Consider the following 27,407-nt stretch of genomic DNA (forward strand, 5'->3'; position numbering starts at 1 on the left):
TTATAAAAATTATATATATATATATATATATATATATATATATATATATATATATATATATATATATATATATATATATATAAAACTACTACATAAATCTTTTATCCTATAGCAACATTGTACAGTGTTATTTATATAATTTAATTACTGTATGTGAATTTAGAGCAACACCGCCACCTGCTGTTGTAACATGGAACAGCGGCCATTTTGTTTTGACTAACTCGTTCAAGCACGGTATTTTTATACATATATTTCAAAATGAAAGTCAAAGATTCGAGCGCTATTCTTTCCATGTTTTTCTCCTGTTTACGTAATCTGCAATCTCTTCATTCTTTAATGTAATAATGTAATAATATTAGAACTGCGTAATAACACAAGTTAAAGCATAACAATTATGCTATAAAAATAAATACATACAATAAATTAGCAGTAACAATTACCAGCATGATGAGTTACATTTTCATGACCTGTTACATATAAAATGTTCTGTATTAAAAGTATTTCTTTTGAGCCCTTTTTCATCAAAAAAGAAATCCACTATGGTGTTTATGGTAACTATGGATGTCTTACTCATGTGTCTTCAGTAAGAGCTGTAACTTGGTTGGATCCAGAGTCGGATCAAACCCCAGACCTACAACACTACCTACTGTTTAGCTAACCACTTACCTAGCATTGTCTATTAATTGTTGTTTTGGTCAATGATGTATAAAGTTTTGAATGTGAACTTTTGGAGGAGCAGCTAAATCAACTATTTATTAGTCATGTGTACAAACTGCACATGAGATTTCTAGCCCAATGCATTAATTTCTGATAGCGTCAACGGGCTAGAAAGAAATCAGCCCCAGCCTGATTTCCTCATATCGTTCTGTGTTTTTCTTACAATCGTTGGTAATACTTTTGCACTTGTTTCAATCGGGGGGGGGGGGGGGGGGGGGGGGGTCACTTACCTCCCACCACTCTGAACAAATCACACTAATTCAGATCAGAGCCTCCTGGATCAACAGGATGCTCATGTCAGAGAGTCAGTGAGGCTTGGGGCACACGTCTCAGCTCAGGAAGCAGATCTTTAAAGCAGCGACTCCATCAGACAAAGTGATGAAAGTGGGCAGGAAATGGAACCAAGGAAGTGGTCATTGTGTGAAACTACTTGCAGAGGGGGGGTGGGGGGGGGGGGAGGCCCACTGTAAAAGTAAACACAAGCTCTACATTTGCACTGTCCATTTCTATTTCTATACTGCTTATCCTGCTGGGTTGCGAGGAACATGGAGCCTATCCCAGGGGGCATGGGGCACAAGGCAGGGTATATCCTGGACAGGGTGCCAATCCATCACAGGGCACACTCACATACACACTCACACACCCATTCATACACTGTGGAAACTTTAGACATGCCAATCAGCCTACCATGCATGGCTTTGGACTGGTGGAGGAAACCGGAGTACCCGGAGGAAACCCCCGCAGCACGAGGAGATCATACCATTTGTGCTGTCTGATCAAGCAAATGAATAATAAGAGGCAAGCACCAGAAATGTCAACTAATTCAAACATGATTAAGGCAGAGTCAGAACAGACTTCGTTCAACCGTTGACCCTGTAGGATAAGCGGTATAGAAACTGGAGGGATATCTTACAATAGAAATGGCTCTGTACATCTTAGACACACTGTCTGCAAATACAGCCTGTCTTTGTTTGCAGAAATCTATTAGATTTAATTCTAATGATTTGCTATAAAACAAATTCTTGCATGCTGTAAAATATTAAAAAATAAGCCCAATTTGGCAACCCTGCCATTTACTCCTCTGCTCCTCCCCAGACTACGGGACTGTCTGATTCGTGTCCCTATAGGCCTTAGTATGTTTGTAGTTCCCATTGTTGACCACTAGGTGCATAATAAATATATGGTGATAAATGGGGCAGTAGACACGCTGCCCTGTGATTGTGCAACATGTAGAAAGGTGAGCAAATCTTCTATTTATGAAATAGCAAATTTTTTTAGATCCATAGTTTCTTAAAAGAGGTCAATAGTATTTTCACAAAATTTTAAATGAATGGAGTTGGGAATAAAGACTTTAATGTTTGTTGAATGGCGGATACTGTATACCTGGTTGGGCTTTGCCCCATCTGCCCCTGTGTACAAACCGTTACTGACAACTGGGCGATCAGGCCTACAATGGATAGCTCACACTGTTAGATTCTGATTTTATCCTAATGATGTTCTGAAGCAGGATGTTTCTACCCAGGATGTTATCTGACTAATGTAATCTCACAGCTGTCAATTGCTACAATTGACCAAAAATCATTAGAAGTCGGAGGTAAATCAGCATCTAAAGAGTGAACCTCCCAGACTATGTACCTCATATGACCTCTCACCATCAGACCAGTTGGCAGAGATCACCCAGACATTAGCCAAACACTCTGTTCTTTGTCTCAACAACAGCTGGCATACTGTGTAGTGCTGATCTTTACTGCAAAGTTCTCGGGGCATGAAATCTTCGCTCTAACAGTCAGGAGTATCTCAGTATTGCATTTCAACTGAAAAATCATCACACACTCCTTCTTTGTGCTGTACGTGTCCACTCATATAACATAGATGATGATACATTGCTTTGTTTCAGTTTTGTTTGGTCAATTTTGTTTAAATCCTGTCCGGTCCTGGAGTTATTACTTCTGTTTGCACATGGCCAAAATATTTGCTTTCATTTCCCAAAAATACGAACAAATTAGACATTTAAACCACTGTAACCAAGTTCTCACAGTGACAGAAGACTTAACGAATGCTGTAAATGCATTTGTAAGTGTGGCCTTTCTTTGGCCCTATCCACAAGTGGTGTTTTCTCTGTGTTTTTGGCTCCCTGCCTCATAGGAAAAAAAATTAGTTTTGGGTCTTTGAAACTTTGACAAGTTTGTTGAACTTGTATTTAAAGGAGGAGAAATTCACAGTGGGGACTGAAATGTTTCATGGTTTTGTAAGCTCAATTACTGACCAACTTAGTGGTTTGCAATTTCATTTCGCTTTACTTTTACACTCTCGCCAGAATACGAAATGCGTCGTACTGCTCCTGACTCCTCCACTGCTCTACAGTGGTACTAACAGTACCGAGAATGGAGATGTTGGATAAGACCAGGGGGAACTGTCAGTAATAATAACAACGAGGCTATTTAATTAAAAATGGGACAATTTCCAAATCACAGAAATTGTGGCTGAAGAGTGCTTTTCTGCATTTTGCCTTCTCTACCACATGCTCTTAATATGATTATTGAAGAATTTGATATAACAGTTTATGACTTACTCTTGTCACCTACTCAGCTGCCATGCTCATGTGAGCTTTTGTAAAAACATATAAGTGTAGATGGGGTTTTTGACCTGCAAGATTCATATCTGACTGCTGGCATTCTTCTTGGGTCTTGCAGGATCCCAGGATCCAACTGCACACCTATAATGTATTGAAACTACACAGTCAGTCCATACAGGATTTCGCAAAGGTTTTTTTTTGTGATTGTTGCAGCCAAAAATGCTGTGGCTTTTTTTCTTCTTCCAAATTTGCGATGCAACTTACAGTTTTTTTTGCACTTTTTTTGGCGGAAAACTACTTGAATTGGCGAAATCACAATTGCATGAAATTGTTTTTCATAGTGATGTTTGTTGGTAAATGAAACCTTTCAGCTGAACTCATATTTGACGCACGTGAACCGAAGAGGGCTCGTTGTGATGACGTCATGTGACGCGTCTCGGCCCAAATCTGCGGTCATTTTGAAAAATTGCAATCTCTGATTATTGCTTGATTTTGCGTTCATTTCTGCGATCGCAAAATCCCGGAGGGACTGCACAGTGTGTTGAAAACTGTACTAAAGACATATAACATGCTACTCATTTAGATGGAGGGTAAAACATTTTTAGAAAACACTTTACACTTTATAGCATAAAAAAACAGACAAGGAAGACCTTTGTACCTACACAGTGTTGGTTGTATTGTGATCTTTTATTATTATTATTATTATTATTATTATTATTATTATTAGCATTAAGGCCAAATCCAGACAGTCGGGTTCCTCTCAACACGTCCTCATGATTAATAAACAAATCTTGGCTGGTCCATTTATTTCCACATAGAAACCACTGCCTGCCAAAGTGGACTAACATGACAGACTCTGAAGATAAAGTGCAGCAGCATACAAGATTAAGCATTGTAAGAGGATTTGGGGGAGGTACAAAACAAAACCGGGGGGGGGGGGGGGGGGGGGTTTGGAGATGTACGGGTACATATAAGATGTATTCATACCAAAATTCATAATCATAAAAAAAGAAGATTGTGCGGTGGTCTCATACATGTACCACAGGGTCATCTGGAAAGTGTGCATGCACTTATCACTCATATGCGAAATTCGAATAAGTTTAAATAAAAAAAAAATCCCTCTAATACAATCCCATTTACAGCATATTAAAAGGCACAAGAGGATAAAAGATACATCAGAAATACATCAGTAATACCACTGAAACCGGCCCAGTCTGGGCCTTTGGCTCACAGCAGAGTGCAACAGCAGGTCTCGAATGACTGTTCATGGACTTGTGACTCATGACACTGTGACCTTTTTCTCATTTCTGATTCTCGACGCGAGCGCAACACTGTGATCTGACAGACACCAAGTCGCAGCATTGCAGGAGTGAAAGAGTTGTGTGTGAAAGTCCAAATGCACTCCCTGAGAATAAAAGTGCCACAAACTCTCCAGCCTGATTGTGTCGTATATGTATATGTGTGATTGTCATCACTGAAACACCGAGAGCTGCTTACTGATCAACCGGTACGAGGCACACGTTCATCACCGTGCCTTTGTAACATAAACACCCCTATATTCACTGAGCATAATATTCAACACTGGATAGGAATCTGTGATATTCATCGCAAATATATTCGCCGCTCCTCCATAACGATTAAGTAGACATCACTGGTGTCAAAGGTCAGATATGGAATATCGTGTGCAAAGCTCAAACATACTGGAGGTTCATGTCTACTGGATGAACCTGAGAATAAATAGAAATGGTGGAGTTGTTCTCCCGTGTGGACCCCAGCTTTAATAGTGGAAGAATGTCCATCAGGCCTTGTTTACACTTCATATTAGCATGTGTTTTTGATGATTATTGTAAAAATGTGCATGCAGAATGAACTAGAGTTGGCGAGTTTTTGGTGTCCCTCATGTGTGAGCCCCAGACATGGATATTTACAAAAAAAAAAAAAAAAAAAAAGCCAACGCCAACCATCATATTGATCCATATTGATTTCATTTCGTCCATCCATTTTCCATACCGTTATCCTACACAGGGTCACAGGGGAGCCTGGAGCCTACCCCAGGGAACTCAGGACACAAGGTGTGGGACACCCTAGCTGGAGCCAACCCATCGCAGAGCACAACTGCACACGGATTCACACACCCATTCATACGCTACGGACAATCTTATGATCAATCTACAATGTATGTCTTTGGACTGGTGTGGGAGGGAGAACATGCACACAACTCTGCGCACACAGGACGGACGCGGGATTCGAACCCCGAACCCTGGAGGTGCGAGGCAAACATGCTAACCACTGTCATTTCATTGAACATGTAAAAATAAGAAATACATAAATATTCAATATGACAACATGAAAACTATGTCTATATTTATACCCACCTTTATTTACAGTCTACAGCTGATGTAGACTACAGCTGTGTGTTTGTTGTTGTTTTTTTTGTTGAGAAACTGGCTTCTTTATCTACCAAATGTGATGAGAAGTGTGCTTTTACGTTGCTTCTGATGATGATACAGCTGTTTATGTTGGAACTGCATCACAAGAACGTCATGTTAAAATGCTACAAAAACAATCGTGGCAGGTAGAACCAAAGTCTTACCAAAAAAACCCCAACACCACCACCAGTGTGTGCGGGTGGAAGGGATGGCTCTATGCTAACAGCATAAATGATAAACAGTACTTGTGCTTTTACTGACCGGAGACTACAGCTCCGCCCTCTCGTTTTTGATTTCCCAAAATTACGATTTTGCAAATTTCCATTGCTTTATAAAGTCAGGACAAATGTCCTGCGTCCTTTTCCCCTTCAGTGGACTGCCTCGTACGCCGGGCAAATCGTATTCACGTTTGGCCTGACGGTCGCTTTAGCTGAAAAAGCAGAAAAAGTGCACCTTTCAGATCTCCCCTGCATTGCTGTACCAAGGTGCTACAGCTAAACTGTAAATTTTGGCACCCCTGCTGGCAAATGAAAAGCGAGTATAACCTCGGCTTTAACAGACTCCCAAACTCAACCAAGCTACCTTGTTTTTACACTGTGTGAGAGAAATGAGATCAGCTCACAACACAACCGTCTGAATGCATATAAATATCAGGTGTAATAGCAGGGGCTAGTTCGGATATGCATAACCAGAAACACAATGCATGTTAGCGTGAGGTGTGAACAAGGCCTCCGGACTGACACAAACGGCATGGTGATAATCTCCCAGGCAGTCAGTCAGATCAGCATCCCAACACACACACCCACACAGGTTTTTGTTGATGGTGCAAAATTCCAGGCTTGGTCACGGTGTGTGTGTGTGCGTGTGTTAGAGAGAACTGAATTCCTATTGACTCCATCAAATCCCTGAATAATCACTCGAAACATCCCGATAAAAGCATTCTATGCGCTAAAAAGAATGAAGATAAAAACAGACGACTCTCACATGAAGCATCAGTTCCATCTACAGTAACGGTGTGTAAACTGGATGAATCCTTACATACGCTGTTGTGTTGAGAAAATCCTCCACGGAGTAGTGATTGGTGTGTTGGAGGTAAAGGAAAACAAAACAAAACCAGAGAGCTCACTCAACCATCATCCATATCACCGTGTAGTGTGTGTGTGTGTGTGTGTGTGTGTGTGTGTGTGTGTGTGTATGACATGAAGTGCAGTCTCAGCACAACCAGCGTCCAATTCCGTTGGGGTGTTTATTCTTCTTACAGATGTAGTAAATGGGGAATGCGACCACACCTGAGGAGAGAGAATAAAACAGCAGAGGATATTTCAATACTAGCAAGAGCTTTATGTCCAGCTATGGTTCAGATATGAAAAAAATAGATGTATATTTCATATATATATATATATATATATATATAGAGAGAGAGAGAGAGAGAGAGAGAGCATGTACTAAAGTTTATCTTTAAAATATAATGATTAATCCCTTCATATAAATAAAGTGTTACTGAAATTCTTACCTATAACCAGAGCCAAGGCTCCGATCACCACCACCAGGACAATGAGCACCGGCGCCACCAGCACTTTACTCGCTGCAGAATGAGCAACACACAAGTTAGTGACTCCAGACCTGGCAATATATATATATATATATATATATATATGTGTGTGACAAATAAGCCAATAGGACAAAAGTAATGGCACCCTATAAAAGGAGGAAGAGAAAGAGTGAGCGTATCTGTGGTACCTGGCATGCTGCAATCGCTGAACTACGTTACTGAAAGCCTGAGCGCACACACCATGCTCTTTCACCGACTAGCTGTCATTTAGTCATTTTCAGCTCTCGGTGAGCTTGGCCTTTTATTTATTTACTTTTGTGGGTGTCTCTAAATGTAAATCAGTTCCGCCGTGAATATGCTCGGCATTTGTCAATACAGACATGTGAAATATGAATAAAATCAGTCTCCATCTCAGACAATCGTTTATATTACATTTACGGCATTCGGCAGATGCCCTTATCCAGAGTGACTTATATTTATCGCATTTATACAACCGGGCATTTGTTAACAGCCCGAAGACAAGAAGTAAACATTACAGATTAAACGCAGTTTTATCTGTATACACTGTATGCATATTATAGATTGTCTTTCAGGTCAGCAGAGCATGCAAAGTGTCTGATAAAGCTCATCATTCATCCCACATCAGTGTCACGGTTTCAGGAAGTTTTGACAGGAAGTTAACGACCGCTGCTGACCGAGTTAATCTGCACAGCTTCACAAGACTGGGCTTTTGTTTTCCTGTTGAAGTGACTTCGCAGGAACAAAACCAAAAAGACAAGTTCAGTGTTTTTAACCGTATCATCTGATTCAGGTGTGGGGTGTAACCCAGTGACTCACACCGAGAGGTTCGTTCGGCACAGCGTGGAATCTGACTCAACATGACACGTATCCACAAGCTAAGTGAGCTCGTGTCGGGTTAGTAAATGTAAAACACGAGGAACATACTTTTTTGCTAATTCACTGAGCGCTTCTATTACCAAAAAAGAATGAAGGTCTAGTCATTAAATTACGGTGCGTTCCAGTAACACGATGCTGTTTTTACCAGAAGATTCCACATTAACGATTAACGCCCCCCCACTTGAAGCTCAAGATTTTCCGACATCTCAAAGTTCATGAACTGTGGCCCGACGCTGATGTTTCTCATTATAGCAGAACCTATAGAAAGGTTGCATTTGTGCTTGATGCAAACTTACTAAGTGTAATTATAGTGTCGTTTTAGTGATTTCTTCGTAACACCTCTAAGCTAAATGTTGATATTTCTCATGGTTGCATTGTGTTAACACCATCATTCAGTTTTTACAATGTATATCTAAAAAACTTAACAGCCGTGTGTTAAGCCGGGGTCACGCTGTACGATTCTGGCCACGATTTGGTCGTCTGAGACACATTTTGAGAATCCTAAAAGATTCCTGTAATCCTAGGTTAAAATCTGAAGTCTTTGATCTCTAGTTTAACGTGTTCCCCGACAGCCTATTAACGGCCGTTGTAATCAAATGTTTCCTCCGGGGATCGTGTTCGTACAGTCTGACAAGCAACAGTCGCAAAGGACTATTAAAAATCGCACAGTGTGCACCCGGCTTTAGCTGTTTAAATCATTAATCTTAGTCTGTAGCTAGTTATTATCTACTGTCAATGTTTCGCAGTGCAAACATTTCAGCCTTGCAACAATGTTGCTCACACTTTAAACAACAACTGGCATAAAATTACTATAAACACTGTGGTGTATCATAATATTTAGCGAAACCCAGAATGGCTTGAGAATTACTCAAAATGTCTGTGTAGCTGTAAACACAAGCAGATTGTTGCATATAAACAGGAAAAGTGTTGTGTTTAATAAACAACCCCCCCCCCTCAGCTAAACTCACTCACCACACACGGATCCACGGATGAAGCGGCGCAGATGCGGTTTCTCAGGCAGGTAGCGATACTTGCAGCCGAACACGCTCAGGTTGGAGGTGTGATCTCCGAAAAAGCGCAGCTGGCGATATTGTTCGCCGCAGCGGTAACAGAAGTTGGTGTGGCATTGTGTGCAGGTCATGTGATCACAGCCGTCCACCCTCTGGATGTGGACCTGAAGGAAGATGAATGACAGGCTGAACTTGACTTTTGACTGTTGTGGCTCTTAGCGACATCCAATATCTGACATAAAAAATCCTGTATTTTTACGGGGCCCCCTGGTGGCTCGGAGGCCCTTAGCAACTGCTTATAGTTAGTAACAACACTAATGTTGTGGTCATCAAATGCGCAGCCTGGATCATTATTTGCTTTGCAGACTGAGTAAAAAACATACTCATGAACAGCCAGAAATACTATCATTAGCTATTAAACTGAAAAGATGAACGCTCTTAGGCCTAGTGTTGGAAAACAGCTTGTTACTCGAGGACAGAGATGTGCTTTTTACTCGACTACATTCGGCTCTGTTTTTCCATCTGTTTTCTTTCTGTAGCTGATATCAAATGTCCTCGTATTCAGTACATGCAGTGCTATATATTATACTATTAGTATTTTTTTTAAATACTTGCTCCACAAGAGTCGAATCTAGTTAATGACCCTTGATCTAAGGTTTGGGGTGGTTTACTTCTGTAAAGTTTTTGGTCACTGGAGGATGGAGAAACGGTCTGCCTACCACAAATCTCCACCCAACAGCTGCTGTGTTGTGGTCAAAAACCGACACTGATGAAAGTGACTTAGACATACCATGCAGCAAAAAAAAAAGAAAAAAAAAAAGAAAATGGAGAACGCTACACCATCAAAGTTAATGTTTCTTAAAAAGCGGCCAGTCAGTGAACACAGGGTTTAAAACCCTCAATAATGTTGCTGGACCTGACACAGGGGTTTTTATTATTATTATTATTATTATTATTATTATTATTATTATTATTGTTATTATTATTATATTTCTTTCTATCACTTGCTGCTTGAATCAGACTTTTGGACATTACTGATTCACATCCTTTCCTGTCTTTGTTTTGCGAGGATCTGTCCTGAACTTCAGCCACTGACAATGTCATGAGCAATCCAAAAAAAACTGAGCAGAGGAGCCAAGATCTAAACCATGAACAGGAGTACAACAGCTGTGATTAATGAGAACAGACTCTTTCCATTAAATCTGGCTCTGAAGCTGGTTTGTCACAGAGGGATTCATGCTTAGTCCGGCACTCAGAGATGCTCCCAATGCGCAATATACTAAAGCTGTTCAATTTGATTTGATTTGTGTAGTAATTTTAACAATAAACACAGTAACAAAAAAAACATCGCAGTGGCAAGGAAAAACTTCCTGAGACAATGAAGAAGGAAACTTGAGAGGAACTAGATTCAGACGGGAAGCCATCCTCTTTTGGGTGACACTGGATAGTCTGATTATAAATAATTACACTTCTACAATTGTCTACTGTAAAGTCAAACGGTACTAAACGTGTTGAAAAGATATCTAGTATGGGCATCATGACCTTCAGGATTACAGCACAATTCCTGGTGTTTTCTTTCATTCTTTCTTTCTTTTTCAAAGTGCCATCTTTAGGGTATCCACCTGGGACTATCCACATCAATCTGTTCATGTTTTCCAAATATTTAAAACCACTTTCCTGCACAGAGTTGGCGCATATTTGCTTAGGTGTAGCCAAAAATAAGGCAGGCAACTGCCTGTTCACGCTGATCACTTCAAAGATTTAGGGAAGAATTTTTTTCCCTTCCTCAAATGACTCAATCCTGCAGCATTGCATTAGTAGGAAAAGTTTGAGTCACAAACACACAACAGTGTGTGAAAAGAAACACCTCAGCACATAAACTTTTTAAAAAATCGAAGTGGAATTACAAATGGATTAATAAACTGTTGAAATGGTCTTTAACCTATATTTTAACTCTAGTCCTCCTGCCTTCTAATAGACTACTAACAACATTAGCAAAATTAGCAAGCAAGCTAGTTAAGTATTTTGTACAGCAATCAGCCATAACATTAAAGCCACTGACAGGTGAAGTGAATAAGACTGATTATCTCGTTACAATGGCACCTGTCAAGGGGTGGGATACGTTATGCAGGCCCAACTGGCAGACTTGTACTGAAAGTATGTACTCTTTTATATTTATATTAAGAAAAAGTACATACGTTTGAGTTTGTATTAAAAGAGTACGCACATATTGTGAGTAACAGGTCGTGTAATGTAAGAGAATGGAAGGATCTGAGCGACTGTGACGAGGGGCAAATTGTGATGGCTAGACGACTGGGTCAGAGAGTCTACAAAACAGCAGGACGGCAGGTCTTGTGGGGTGTCACCGGTATGCGGTGGTTAGTATCTACCAAAAATGGTCCAAGGAAGGACAACTGGTGAATGGGTGACAGGGTCATGGGCACCCAAGGCTCGTGGGGAGCAAAGACTAGCTCGTCTGGTTCGATCACACAGAAGAGCTACTGTGGCACAAGTTGCTGAAAAAGTTAACGCTAGCTCTGATATAAATGTGTCAGGACACACAGTGCGTTGTTGTGTTTGGGGCTGCGTAGCTGCTGACCCCTGGCCACTACCGAAAGCACCTACAATGGGCACGTGATCATCAAAACTTAGTTTGCGGTTCATGCTAACTTGCTAAGTGTAATGTGAGTCTTTTCCTAGTCATTTATCAACACATCTGAGGTAAATGTTGATATTTCTGATGGCAGTATTGTGTTTTCACCACCTTCAACATGCAAACAAATAGCTGAGTGGCTGTGCTAGCTAGTTAAATCATCAGCCTCAGTCTTGCTAGTTTGGTTATAGCGTCCACATAACCCAGTTGCCTAGCAACAATTTCTCATGACTTTTATTCACTTTTATCAACCAATTTTATCCCCTATTCGTTTCTAAAAACTTAGTGACACAAGTAAATGAGGTATCAGTTTGTTTATGGAGGTCGAGAGTAAGTGCGTTTTAAATAGAAATACATTTGTGGAAAGAAATCTGACCCAAACACTAGTCTATATACTTCGAATCAGCCATACAAAAAGAGGTAACGATTTAAAAATCATGTCTTTGAATTCATACTGTAGGCATCTCAAGGTTCTATGTTGGTGTCTAGATCATTGTGAATTTAAATCCTAGGACTGACAGTAAACCACTGAAGGACTTTTGAGCAAGTCCATTTACAGCTCAAGTCAGCGTTATACTTGGATTTTATTATTGATAAATACAGAAATCGAAAGTACTATTCAGACAGAACAATCCTACAGGACACACTAAGTCATGTTACGGGAGGATGTTCAAAATATTTCTGATCGATTCTTCAAGATGTACCAAATGATCTGGAAAGTCATCTACATTTTATTGCTCTGCATTTTAAACTCAGCCAGTACTTCGGTTTTGTTTTAGACATGCCTCTATGCCCAAAGGATATAACAGAATCTTTACCAACATTTCGATTAGGACAGGATGTGCTGTATATCAAATGAGCTTGTCATTTTATTGAAGGCAAAATGCAATTTTTCCAGACGGACATGACGGATTTGGATGGGGCTACAATCCTGGGAGATGCTCCGGTAATAATGTCATTACCGCGCCTCCTCATATAAAACTAATTCAATCCGAATAGGGCTTAAGCAAAACGTTGATGATTCGGTGTAAATTTCACCGAGCAAAGCCTTCTCTGCAGAGCTGCAACTTCCTGGAATGCCACATTTCCACTCATTGTTAGGATGGAGACAGAGACAAAGAGAGCGAGAGAGAGAGAAAGAAGTGAGGAGGAAGTGAGAAAGACACCAAACATCCTCTTTTCACAGTATTATTAGACAAAATGATCTGACACAGAAGCCAACATGTAGTGTTACACGTCTCTCCATCACCAACCCAAATCATAACTCGTCTGCTTGAATCCAAGAAAAAATCCCAGGAAAAAAAAAAAAAAAAAAATCAGAGATGAGTTTTCCCAAAAAGTTCAGAGCTGAATGCTCTCTATATCTGTTATTCCGATCTTAACTTTACAATGCTTTTAAGAAACTGTTCCAGTTCTATCAAAAACCTTAACAGGCTTGGGGGTGGAGTCATGACAACAACTAAAGTTATTTACATAAAGTCTTATATAAAATAAGACATGATTGATGCAGGGTTTTTTTTTTCCGTTTGATGACTGCTGTTTTGACTGTTTTAATTAATTTAAGAATTTTTTACTAGCAGTTTAATCTGTTCTTGTGCACAAAGTGATTATATATGATGATATAATAGTGCTGTGTATAGAGGGTGACATAATGGACTTTGAATGGTATGGTTAAAAAAAAAAAAAGCCTGAGGTAAAATTCAAATTTTCCATGCTAGGTAGTGTCTACTATTTTCATGAAAGCCATTTATAATTTTGAACAGTATGGGAATTATGGAACTGTTTTACTGGCAACTCAACAGGAGCTAACATTGGACTAAATATTATATTGTGTAAACCTGTGCTGTAATAGGTATGTGTGTGTGTGTGTGTGTGTGTGCTGTACCTTGCAGTGTGGGCATTTCTGGGCGTTCCTCTGGCCGTGCTCGATAACGCTGGCCCAGTTACGCAGCAGCTTGTCTCCCTTCCTGTACTCGCGGCACTTCAAGCCCTCATGCCACGGCGCGTGGCATCTAAAACACCACACCAACTCGCACTTACTGCACTGGATCTGTGGGGAGACGCTGTGAATTAGGACACAAAATATACAGCGCGAATTTGACCCAAACACCAATGTATAGACTCATAGGTGAGTTGTTTCACAAAATAAAGGAAACATATGGAAGCATATTGTCCACTAAAGCGTAGGTATTTGGTCTTTGCTAAAAATGTATTTATAAATAAAAAGGCAGAATTCAGGTCATTTGAATACTAGCATGTAAGTTTTGAGTTACTATTATTACGCAGTAATAATCAAACAGTAAATGGGAACCGATTGCAGGTAGGAATTAAAGTGGTGAGTGGGGAACTGAAGAAAAGTCGGCTCACACGTGCCGTAGGATTGGTCCAGGAAATTGTTCAACTGTTTCACAGTGTCATACCTCACTTGCATTGAATCTCAATTCAAATGTCGCTTGTCATGCTGTCGCTGTGTGATATTTGTGGCTTTGTGCCTCGCACGTACATAGAAAATCGCTAGACATCTGCTGCTTTCTCACTTGCTAGTGTGAATGAAGGGTTAGTGTTAAAATGAAAAAGTAGATCACCACAGCTAGCTAGCTGTAAGAAAATAAGCTAGAAAAAAATTCACTGAAAGAATAAAATCACTGTTCACTGACTTGACCCATCCGTATAATTAACTGCTTACGGAGGTGAGGACTAGTGGTATTTTTCCTATTTCTAAAATATGTATTATTTTAAAAATACATCAGCCATGTAATTACAACTAGCCGTATCGATGAATAAGAAAACTTCACTCTACCTTGTACCTGGGTTCGTCTTTGCTTTGCACCGGCTGGCCACGTCCCTTCAGCGAAGTGAACAAGCTACACTTCGGACACGTCTTCGTTCCCGAGTCCAGTCTGCCAAGTTCCAGGAAGTACTTATACTTAGCCACATTCTCAGAGGCCAGGTGGGCCAGCACCACGCTCTCCGCCAGGTACCCGCTGCACTCTGGGATCGGACACACGATCTCCGCAAGGCCTGAGACAACCTGAGGATGGAGACACATATACAGCCGTTAAGCACATGGAGCTCGGATGAACTGTAGTATAAGTAAAAAATGTACTATAAATAAAAAAATAAAAAACAAACAGATAATTACCCCACTATTTCCGAAACAAGATTACATTATGTCATAAGGCGTTTTTCTTTTTTCTTTTTTTATTAATGGAATACAACATGCATCAACCACAATCACTGACAGCGAGGTGTGATGCAAAGCAAATGTACTGCTAGCGCTCTAAAGTTGATTGCTTTTATAATAACGGGAAGTTTTATTCCACTTACAGCAACAATTACATTTTTTTTTTTACAGAACGACACTTCATACTTTTTAACTGGCTAAAGATAGCGTTAATGTTGTGGAATCAAGAAAATATTAAACGAGTCCTCTGTTTGGAAGTTCTGAAAAGTTACTGTTTTTTTTTCTAACTGTCACTAAGAACTAATCCTGGAGATTTCTTCCATAAATGCCAGATAAACACTTACATATCAACGGTTACACATGATTTTCAATCTGTTTATGTGGCGTTCTGTGGTGTGCAGTAATCCTGAACATCATTAAAAGACAGGAATAACAATAGCGGCAACAAAATACACTGTGGACTGTTACCGTTTCTATGGCATTAAAAACATACTTTAAATTGACTATAAAGACACGGCTTACTTTGAGTATGAATGTACCAAATGTATAAAAATGTGCATTGGTTTGAAATAAATGAAGAAACATACAGTCCCTCCAGGATTTTTGCGATCGCAGAAATGAACGCAAAATCAAAGGAAACGCTGCGACATTCGGAGAAACGTGCAATTTTTCAAAATTAACGCAGATTTCCTGTAGATTTGGGCAAGACGCGCCACGTGACGTCATCACAACGTGCATTCAGCCAAAGCCCCCTTTGATTCAAGTGTGTCGAACGTTAGCACAGCTAAAAGGTCTCGTTTACCAACAAAAATCACTACGGAAGACTTTTTGCACTTGCAATTTCGCCAATTCAAGTAGCTTTCCGCAAAAAAGCACAAACAACTCAAATATTTTTAAAAAAAATCGAGCATTTTTGGCCACAACGATCACAAAAAAAAAAAAAAAAAAACCCTCAGTGAAATCCTGTACGGACTAAAAGATACATCTGGACACTATTGAACCAACCACAACAGGACATTTGTAACACTAACGCACCTTGTATTGTTAAGAGTAACCGCAGTATGCTGTATATATTTTGACTGGTGACATATTGGATACAGAATATTTCAAACTGAATTGATGATGTGAGCAGAACGTCGTCATTTTCGTGAATGGGTAATGGAGGATTTTCATTGTGTAGTCTGACATGGAGAACACGTGAGTGCACAGTCTGTTATAGTCTAGTACAAGAGCGTCTGCTAAACGATTAAATGCAAATGTAGTAGACACAGTACAAACACAGTGGGACACCGAGTCAAAGACCGACGTTTCAGTTCAAAATCCCCATCTGGGACTGAAGTGGTTCATGGGTATCCAGATGAGTAGGAAGGCACCTGAGGGAACCTGCTCTGACTAAATTTAACAGCCGAATGAAGTCTAATTTGAAGGAGTCTGGCTTGGTGCACAGTGACCTTTGCTAGTCTGCAGCGAAAGCCCTGGGCATTCCATTTGGATTTCTTACATACCAGAGGAACGGATTTCAGTTTCATGCCCAGGAATCAGAGGCTTCCATCATCTTGGATTTACATCTGCCTATTAGACTTTACTTACAAAACTTGATCAAATCACTTGTTTGACTTCTCATACAGTATACTTACATCAGAACAAATGGGGGGTAAAATAAGGAGTCGCACAAGGAGAACATTCTGTCTCCGTCCTGGTCTATCTCTGCAATGCACTCATTCCAGTTCCATCTCTGTAGTTTCAGAAGTTTGCTAACAAGAAGATCCTAGTGTTTTACCACTAGCATAGGTCAGTGGACATGACGGCTCCTTGCTAACAGCATAAATGCTAAACAACACATTCTACTCTGCGCTTTTACCAACCAGAGAACAAAGCCCTGCCCTCTTGGCTCTCAAAGCTGAAGTTTGTGAACTCCCAGGTCAAAGTTCACCTAGATAAAGAAGAAGAAGAAGAAGACACCTTTATTTGTCACACATATATTACAGCACAGTGAAATTCTTTTCTTCGCATATCCCAGGTCAGAGCGGGGTCAGAGCACAGGGTCAGCCATGATACGGCGCCCCTGGAGCAGGGAGGGGTTAAGGGCCTTGTTCAAGGGCCCAAAAGCAACAGCTTGATGGTGCTAGGGCTTGAACCCAAGACCTTCTGCTCAGTAACCAAGAGACGTAACCATTGAGCCACCACTGCCCAAAGTGGTCAAAGTCAGTGTGAAGTGAAAGTAACTGCTACCAGAAGGAAATCAGTATTTCCCCTACAGTAAACTGCTGTACATTTGAGGTGTCTCCCATCTCGCCATACTAATAGAAATTATAAGTGGTACCGCTAAATGATATACACACAAACATAAAACTTTCACAGAATATCTACACTATATGGCCAAAACTATGTGGATGCCTGACCATGACTCCAATATATGGTTCTTTACCACAGAGTTGGAGGCACATGACTGGTTGGAACGTCTTTGCATGTTGTAGGATTACAACTTACTTTCAGTGGAACCAAGAAGCCCAAACCTTTTCCAGCATGACGATGCCCATGTCCACAAAGCGAGCTCCAGGAAGACATGGTTTGCCGAGGTTGTAGTGGAAGAACTCGAGTGTCCTGCACAGAGCCCTGACCTCAACCCCACTGAACACTTTTTGGGAAGAACTGAAACACCGACTGTGCACCAGGCCTCCTCGCCCAACATCTGAAAGCCTTCCCAGAAGACTAGAGGTTATTATAACAGCAAAAGGAGGACTAAATTCATATTAATGTGGTAGCTTTGGAATGGCATGTTGAACAAGCACATATGAGTGTCTTAGTCTGGTGTCCACATACAGTGTAGTTTGTACCTCGCACACTGTAAAAATTTTCAGAGATCTTTGGAAGACATTGTTGGTTTCCAAAATGTCTAACATGATGAAAACCCTCACAACACGACACAGCCCTTCAACTTTAAACAAAGTCAACTCTGCCATTTTCCAGAGTCGCTTCTTCAGCTAATGAGCAACTGAAGAGCTTCCTGACGCGTCTTCATCAAGTTCTTAAAGCGCATATGGGTGGCTGTGGATCAGGTGGTAGAGCGGGTTGTCCACTAATTGTAGGGTTGGCGGTTCGATTCCCGGCCCACGTGACTCCACGTGCCGAAGTGCCATTGGGCAAGACACTGAACCCCAAGTTGCTCCCGATGGCAAGTTAGCGCCTTGCATGGCAGCTCTGCTACCATTGGTGTGTGAGTGAATAGGTGAGACACAGTGTAAAGTGCTTTGGATAAAAGCGCTATATAAGTGCAGGCCATTTACATCGCTCCACGTAGGAAAACGGGATGTTCGTCCAGGGAGGTAATCTTCCCTAAAGCTGCTGTTGTAATTTTACTCCCTCTCTATTAGAAGAACTCGACCACAAGCTACTTACAAGACATTATTTCACAATGTGGGTTGTGTTGCACTGTTCTGTACCACGCAGATTAATCACATACCTGCGCGTGCCAAGAAATACACATTCACAGTGAACTCCATGCAGATTCCCAAACTGTATTATGAGCACTACCATAAATAGTAATAATCACACCGATGGTGTGCTTACAAAGTATTTAATACACCAGTATTCAGTTTAGGATGTGGGCCAATTACTTGGAACGCTCAGGATATAATTATCTGTTTACATTTCCTCAGTATTAAGTGTTATGAGAATTTTAAAAAATAAATAATAATGTAACGGTCACAGTTACTGAGCACCGGGTGAAAGAGCAACGTCTCTCATTGGCTCCGCTTCAAACGAGAAAAAAAAACCCGAGATGACACATGATGGATAGTGCTAGCAGGTTAGCTCATTAATATACACATTCACCAAGCTGAGCAGAATGTGAAATATATAGGCTATATATTTATACCATGGTCTGTCGGAATACTTGATTCTGATTGGCTGGAAGGTGTGTGTGTTAACACAGTGTATACCGCAGGTAGTTCCGGTCAGTTTAATCACCGTTCTAAATTAACGCATTGTCTACAAACAACTGTAACCATAGTAACATATTCCCAAACTTACAGCTTCATTATTAGCATCTTATAGCACTACTTTATCTCTGTGTATGATTCAGAGAGGGTGGAATTCTACATCTAACAACCCGTATGTAAAATAGCTAACGGAAAAGAACCGTTATTTTCACATTTTCAGTCAAATTTTGCGCTGCAAACATCAATGATATATTTAACTTGTTAATGCTGTCAAGTGACTAGAGTATACGTGGGATTATTCACGCCTAGGTGTGCGTTACACCATTTTAAGCACTCCGCTTAAAGTGACCCTGAAGCAAGGCTAAGCGGTATAGAAGATGGACGGACGGATGGATGTCCGACTCCATTTAATTATTAATCTGACTCCAAAAGATAATCTTCTAGTTAGTGCTGGAAGTATAATCCCTCAGTGTTCTGATTAGGTTTAGTCTAAAACAGTTTCATGCTAAGCTTTCAGCATAAAGAGAGGATTTATATAGCCTACAATAAACAATTATTTTTGTTAGCTCAGAGGTTGATAAAGTCTAGGCCTTTCTAATTTACTTGTCAGGTCGATTTTAACGTGTCTAACATAAGGCAACTTTAGCTTAGGAAACTATTTCTAACAAGCATGGAAATACAGTCATGCACTTTTAATGCAACATACTTTCTTAGAGAAGAACCGCTGATGTTAAAGCATTAATGGCAAAAGGCCCTTCCTTTATGTTACCAACCCCCTGTATTCAATCCTCTTATACCCCTGAGCCTCTTTGTAATGTATAATGACCAAAATACCAAACAGGATTGTTTTATGGCAGGATAGACTCAAAGCTAATTAGCTCATCCTGCAGAACTGTGTGCTGATAAAATTCCTGAGAATGGGTTGGTGGGATCAAAGGAAAAACGTCCCCCATGCAAACCAGGGGTGCCGGCGTGTGTGCGTGTGTGTGTGCGTGTGAAGAAAGAGCACACATTGCAACATATATTGAAAATGTTGTTTCCTAAACCTTTTTAATATTTATGATTTCACCACATCATTCACCATGAAGTACGGATAAAAATGATACCAAACATTCCCTGAGGAATACTGTAATTAAACACAGTTCAGATGACCAGTTTTGGTTTACCTGGTATCTCTGAAACACATTTCTGATCATTTCAACCGTAATCAAATAACTGCCAAAATTTATAAATCTTCTACAGTACTCCACTTCGTGCTTTACAACCGTGTAACGCAAACCTACACATATACAAATTATAAAGAAATACTTTCCATTATTCATTGCTATTTATCATGAAGTCTTTAGCTAGCTCTGGAACAACTTCACAACTGGGCTGGATCCATCCATCTTCTACCGCTTATCCATTTCAGGGTCACGGGGAAACCTGGAGCCCATCCCAGGGAGCATCGGGCACAAGGTGGGGTACACCCTGGCCAGGGTGCCAGTCCATCACAAGGCACAATCACATACACATTCACACACCCATTCATACACTACGGACACTTTACACACACCAATCAGCCTACCATGCATGTCTTTGGATTGGGGAGGAAACCAGAGTACCTGGAGGAAACCTCTGCGCGCGCACACACACATGGCCCGGAACCCCGGAGGTGTGAGGCGAACGTGCTAACCACTAAGCCACTGTGCTATTTCCAATCTGTTGAGAAAATGACCTCAAATTCAGATTCAAGAATTCAACAATGCTGTGGTGTAATAACTTTAAGAAACTTTCAAGGCGATGAATACCTGAAACTCAGTTGGTCATTAAATATTTGACCATCATCTATAACATTGCTGTCTTTCTTATTCTTACTTTTATTATTTATGTCGGTGTCATTTTAGACTTAAAAAAAGCAAGTATTTCAGCCTGGCTCGGTTTTTATTTCTTCAGCTTTGCTCTGCCTCTTTCACCTACTTCAAATCAGAGAAGGTTCCAAGCTGTGAATGTTGCTTCACATTCACATTCACACAACTACTGTATTACAAAAGCTGCAAACATTCACTGATGCTCAAGAAGGCAACACGATACACTAAGAATCAGGGGGGTGCAAACTTTTGAACAGGACGATCTTTTGTAAATTGTTATTATTTTGTCTTCTGGGAAAAAATGTAAACATCTTATGTAGCTTCTGAAGGGCAGTACTAAATGAAAAAAAAGTGAGCTTTAAACAAATCAATTTACAAAGATCATCCTGTTCAAAAGTTTACACCCCCCTGGCTCTTAATGTATTGTGTTGCCTTCTTGAGCATCAGTGAATGTTTGCACCTTTTGTAATAGTTGTGTACGAGTCCCTCAGTCGTCCTCAGTGTAAAAAGATGGATCTCAGCATCATATAGCCAAAAAACAAAGAATGTGCAGGACCTGGAGGATTTTCCTGAAGAACAGAAGGCAGTTTAACTGCTCAGGACAAACAAGGGACTTCTGAACAACTATCGCAAAACATAAACACAGTTGATAACGACACACAGTATTAAGAAGCAAGCGTGTGTAAACTTTTGAACTGGTTCATTAGTGTAAATTCAGTTACTATCGTGACTTGTGGACTATATGTAAATATCTTTTATGTGAAATAGCTAATTCAGGGCAGAACTAAATACACAACAAAATGCAAGTTTTTTTTATACCTCTTATTTATTTTGATTCTGTAAGGGGTGTGTAAACTTATAAGCACAACTGTACAGTCTGCTGTAAACAGGTAAACTTAATGGACTGATGTCTTATAAAAGAACCTCTCTCATGATTAGTATTCTACCACTTGTTTATTTTATTATATCGCTAAAATATATATATATATATATATATATATATATATATATATATATATATATATAATATAACTCCATTTGTTTTTCTATGCTTAAATCAAAACAGTCATTATCCAGCGTATAGGCCTTTGGATGCTCCTGTATATAAATTATTACTATTCAAATTGAATAATGAATTGGTAATCAAATTCAACAAAAAAAAATTCTCTGCACTCATAAGAATCCCAGTTCAGCTCAACATGATAAGATCCTACATGTAGGTTCACTTAAGGTCCACTTCTTACAACACCGCTAAACATAACGCCCACTGAGAGGCAAAGTCCTGTGAGAAAAATTAGCTTCTTGAACCTGTCTAATACTTTAAGACTGGTTCGATGAGGTATCAGGTGCCTTCTCGGTGACCTGAGAACATCTCACGTTTCAGTTTTAGAACTTTGATTTATCTGTGTTTGGTGATGAGAGAGTATTTCTTCCGTAGGGTCTCGTGGTGTGTTCAAGTCATGTCGGATAGATCACGTCGCACAAGATCGCCAACACAAAGTCATACTTACTAGGGATTTGCTTTGAGCTCAGAGTTTCCGAGTTGCCGGCGTGTCAGTAAGAAAACATGCTGGAAACAATGGATGCGACGTCCGTCGTCGACGGTAAATTTGATGAAATTGAATGTTTACACGTCCCAGAAGCTGATTTCAGTTATTATGTGTTTGGTATAAGCATATTTTATGCACAAAATACGATAGTATTGTACAATTACGATATAATATGTAATGATAAAGTTTACAGTGGCATCATAAATTAATTAAAACGTTAAAAAAAAAAAAAAACACCTGATGCACAGAGAAGGTACTCTGCCATCTCACTCCAACCAAAGTGACTTGAACGCACCTGGCACTGTAATCATTTTTTCCCATCTCGTAAACGTGAACTTCCCAGGAGGCCGCACAGTCACAGTAGTACACTTTATATCGGGACAGTGGTGAATTGGTGGTTAAGGCTCCGAGTTACTGATCAGAAGGTCGGGGGTTCAGACCGCAGCACTGCTGAGCTGCCACTGTTGGGCCCTTGAGCAAGGCCCTTAACCCTCTCTGCTCCAGGGGCGCTGTATAACGGCTGACCCTGCACTCAGTGGTAAAAGATTTAACACCCCCACGGTCGGAATTTTAGCATTACGTTTTTACTGACGCTCTCACGTTCATATTCAGTCACTAGCAAGTGGAGCTGCAATGACTCGTCGACATGACTGTAACAAGTATCACCATGGATTTTTATATTTGACATGTTTACTGAACCACGTCGTTTAAACATGCTATAATGTAAAACCGCACAGGCCTTTATTCACGCACTCATGCTCTCCTAACTATTTCTATAAAATGAAATGAAAACATGTGCGGTAGAATAGCGCAGCAGTAATGTAGCTGTTGCAAAATACCAGCGTCGCGGGGTTTGGTTCTCCGCTCAGGTGCGAGTTTGGTGGTCGAATTTATTCAGGGCTTTGAAAATACCTGATCAAGTCATGTTGGAAGTATGAAAACTAACTGTGTTAATGTTCACATGATGATATGATGGACACCTATGAATTCAGTAAATTCATAGTGGGGGGTTTTCAGTGGGGCAGCAGCAGCGCGGTTACTACTTGTGTCACGTAACACTATGCACATAGGCAGCCTAACACTGCTTAGTAAGGAGTAAAAACGCTTGAGGGCATGCTGTTATAGGAAAATAATCAACAAAGAAGTGGTGCGATGAAACCTGATGCACCACGGAGGTGGAATTATTTAAAGCAGCTTATGTCAGTTGTGGCTCAGGTGGTAGAGCGGGTTGTCCACTAATCGTAGGGTTGGCGGTTCGATTCCCGGTCCACGTGACTCCACATGCCAAAATGTCCTTGGGCAAGACACTGAACCCCAAGTTGCTCCTGATGGCAAGTTAGTGCCTTCTGCTACCATTGGTGTGTGGGTGAGTGAGACACAGTATAAAGCGCTATATAAATGCAGACCATATTTTATCCCATCTGTGATAATGCATGAGTATTAAAAGCGAAACTATCCAAAATCTCCTGCTTGATAAGTGAAATCTAAGCCAAGTGGTACATGTTACAGCCGTCGTCATTTATAAGCCACGTTTCAACCAACGTTTCGATAATTTGTCGATTAATTCACACGAATAATCAACTTACAAAACAATTTTTTTTGCCATCTTGGCCAATCGATAGTGTCAGAGATCTGAGCAATAATGACCTTACGGCCATTATTAGTAGAAAAAACACCCAGCAATAATAAATCTACCATCCCTGCGACAGTTTATACCTCCAGGTTTGTCCTGAAGCTACTAAGTACTGAAAGCTTCGCTGTCCTTTATTAATATTCCATATTATCATCATCATCATCATCAAGTTCTATTTTTATTTATTATTTTTTTACTGTTAGTAGTGTTGGATATCAACAAACAGTGATCATCAGATTTCCTAATAAACACTTAGAAATGCCATGTTGATATAAAGTATGGTGGGAAAAACAAAATGATAAAGCTTCCAAGAAAAAAATACCACGCACGTAGGCTTGCGTTCATTTCTGGTAAAACGATGAGTGAAGCTCGTTAAACTACTGGAACGAGATTCGTGTGAATGTGTAGCAGCACAGACCTGCAATTTAGCACATAAAGCAAAACGCATACCCCCAGAGTGGACTCACAACCACGTCGCCTTGTTAACTCCAGCAGGCTGGAAATGCCATGCATACGTTTGAAGGAATTGTTATGTGGTTAAAACAGAAGAGTGATACGGTTAAGAGTTTGATCCAACAGATCCTTCTTGTATATACACAACTAAAATTAGTCATGATAAAATATAACGTGAGACTCCAACATCCACTGGCTCAACTATCTAAGGTGTCATTAGTACAAGGGCAGATGGTTCTGCTGGTGTGAGCCAAGGGCAGCTGGACCTCTTTGCTTTCCCTCAGTGGGAAACATGGCTTAATTTCTCTATCCCTGCTGATGCATGATGACGCCAGCTGACCAAGGACGAGGAGTTCGGTTACAAAGACGGAGGTGAAGGAGTCGATGTCTAACTCCAGGGAAGTTTTCAAAAAGGGGGGGACGATGTGAGGTATGATACTTTTTTATGCACACAGTATGCATCACAATATAAAGATTTGCTAACAAACTGCCAGAAAGCCAGCCAACTTTTATGCATCTTTTCAAATTGCTGCTTTTGCTGCATCCCAGGGCAGAGTAACACACTCGGAGGAAAGCGTGATCCGCCGTCGTACACATACATCAGCTCAATAACGCCACAAAAGACTGGCTAGTGTCACTGTGATTGACTACGTTTACATGGACAGCAATAATCTAATTATTGACCTTATTCTGAATAAGACAGTATTCTGATTAAGGTGTTTACATGAGTCGCTTTTAGAATACTCCTTTCATGTTCAGGTTTTACATGTTATAGAACATAGATCGATTAACGGCACACGTCATTACGTCCCTACGTCACGTCATCCGACGTTCCCTCCAGAATTTCACGTAATAACATACAGTTCGTCTTCGTTGTGGTACCGTATACAGTTTTGGGTGTTTCATTTTTAATTTTACGAACGCTTTAAGTGCAGTTAATTATTTGTCATGCTGTATGCGCAAATAGACGACTGCTTGAAGCCGTGGGCTGCGTCCCAAACTGCGTACTTACCGTCTATATAGTAGCTGAAATACGTGTATTAAGAAGGTAAGTACGTGGTTTTGAATGCAGCAGTGCTCTCTTGTTTGCGGTCAAACGGTTGAGCGCTGCCGTGTGTGTACGTGTCCTGTCGCAAAATGCGGTGAAAACTATTAGTGTGTTATTAGTTATATTATTAGTTATTATCGTGATTAAGGTGTGTACATGTCTGTAACACGTCGATAATGTGACTAAAACAGGAATACTTCACGTCTTAATTCCATTTGTGTTTAATTCGGGTATGATTTTAATCGGATTAAGGTAATTAAAAATTGCTGTTTACATGGTAGTTTCTTAATCAGAGTATTGTCTTAATCGGGTTAATATTGGATTATTGTTGTCCATGTAAACGTACCGAATGACAGGGGAGAGAGCATGCCATCCCAAACAGTGGCGACAATTTAAATGCTCTAACAAGCACCTGATTTAATGTTATATTGTTTAATGATATCTGCGATATTTTGACTTTCCTGATGATATACATATGACAGTCATATTTCCAGGCTGTACTTCATGTCACATGATACCACAAGACAGGCATAATCTTACTTAATTCGTGGTGATAATCTGTGGTAACATGGCCTACAGTTTGGTGTCCTATCCCAGATTATAGCTGCGTCCAAATATCCCTACTACCCGACTATACAGTAAATGAAAATCAGTACGTCAAAGGCGTAGTATGTCCGAATTCTCAGTATTCATAAAACAGTAGGTGAGAAACACCTGGATGACCTACTGCTTCCACCGAGGTTCTGCAGTACGGAACCACTGGACACTAAGGTATCCCATAAGGCAACGGGCCTGGCATGGAACAGCTGTCCGAATCGTGAATGGCGGAAAGTGGCTTATCGGCTCTTTTTAAGTGTAAGTCACATGACAACGCCAACATGGCGGATGTAGTATGTCCGGATTGTATTCATACTACAGACACATACTGATCAGCACGTACTGTATCGACGGCCGATTTCAGACACACTGTACGAATATTGCATGAGTATATATAATGTTGTTGGAGTGAAGGCTGAATTTTTTATACCGGAACAAAAATTTGGTTTAACATTCAGAATAATAAAATATGGACGATTGTTAGAAACACCGACAGTGGATTCAGTGGATTTTAGATGAGTGACTGACTTCCTAGCACAAGTTTACCCAACATATAAGTTATGGTCATGTGACCTCCTAACAATAAGATGTACGGTCATATGAAAAAAATTTACGCTCCATGGAAATTGTTGGCTTTTCTTGACATATTTGGACAAGCAAACATTCGATCCTCTTTGAAACAGTGCCAATTAATTAATAAAGTTGGTACACTATCAAATGACACATCGCATTGACATTTTGCAGTCATTTTCACAATTTAAATGAACAGCTTGCACACATTGATTCAACTATGAATTCTGCATCATATCAAAGAGTGCTTGAAGATAATGTGAGGACATCTGTCTGAAAGTTAAGCTGAAAGTGGACCTTTCGACAGGATAATGATCTTAAGCACACTAGCAAACCCACCAAGGAATGGCTCAAAAAGAAGAAATGGAGGGTTATGGAACGGCCTAGTCAAAGCCCAGATTTGAATCCCACTGAAATGTTGTGGCGGGATTTGAAACTGGCAGTACATGCAAGAAAACCCTCAAACATCTTACAACTGAAAAAAATATTGCATGGAAGAGTGGTCAAAATTTCCAGCAAGCCTGGAGGACAATTATGCAAAACGCCTACAAGAATTTATTTCTGCTAAAGGGGGCAATACTAGCTTCTGAAGCCAAGGGTGTACTTACTTTTCCCACATCTACTGATATTTCTGGTGAATAAATCATTGAAAAGTTTAATTTTCCTTGTGATTTTGTTCAAATATATCAACTAGGCAATACTAGCTTCTGAAGCCAAGGGTGTACTTACTTTTTCCACATCTACTGAT

General features: G+C 40.3%; 1 protein-coding gene across 1 annotated transcript in view; it reads right to left on the reverse strand.

Annotated features, from left to right (window-relative positions):
* Positions 1 to 3,960: 3,960 nt before the first annotated feature.
* Positions 3,961 to 27,407, reverse strand: part of rnf217 (ring finger protein 217) — a 30,244-nt gene continuing 6,797 nt past the window's right edge. The window contains exons 2-6 of the mRNA XM_017456015.3: positions 14,634 to 14,864; positions 13,719 to 13,883; positions 9,143 to 9,344; positions 7,235 to 7,306; positions 3,961 to 7,010 (exon numbers count right to left, since the gene is read on the reverse strand). Of these exons, the coding sequence (XP_017311504.1) occupies positions 6,934 to 7,010; positions 7,235 to 7,306; positions 9,143 to 9,344; positions 13,719 to 13,883; positions 14,634 to 14,864 (747 nt within the window). The 3' untranslated portion in view covers positions 3,961 to 6,933. The remainder of the gene's footprint in view (positions 7,011 to 7,234; positions 7,307 to 9,142; positions 9,345 to 13,718; positions 13,884 to 14,633; positions 14,865 to 27,407) is intronic.

The sequence above is a fragment of the Ictalurus punctatus genome, chromosome 25 (assembly GCF_001660625.3).
Source record: "Ictalurus punctatus breed USDA103 chromosome 25, Coco_2.0, whole genome shotgun sequence".
Lineage (NCBI taxonomy): Eukaryota > Metazoa > Chordata > Actinopteri > Siluriformes > Ictaluridae > Ictalurus > Ictalurus punctatus.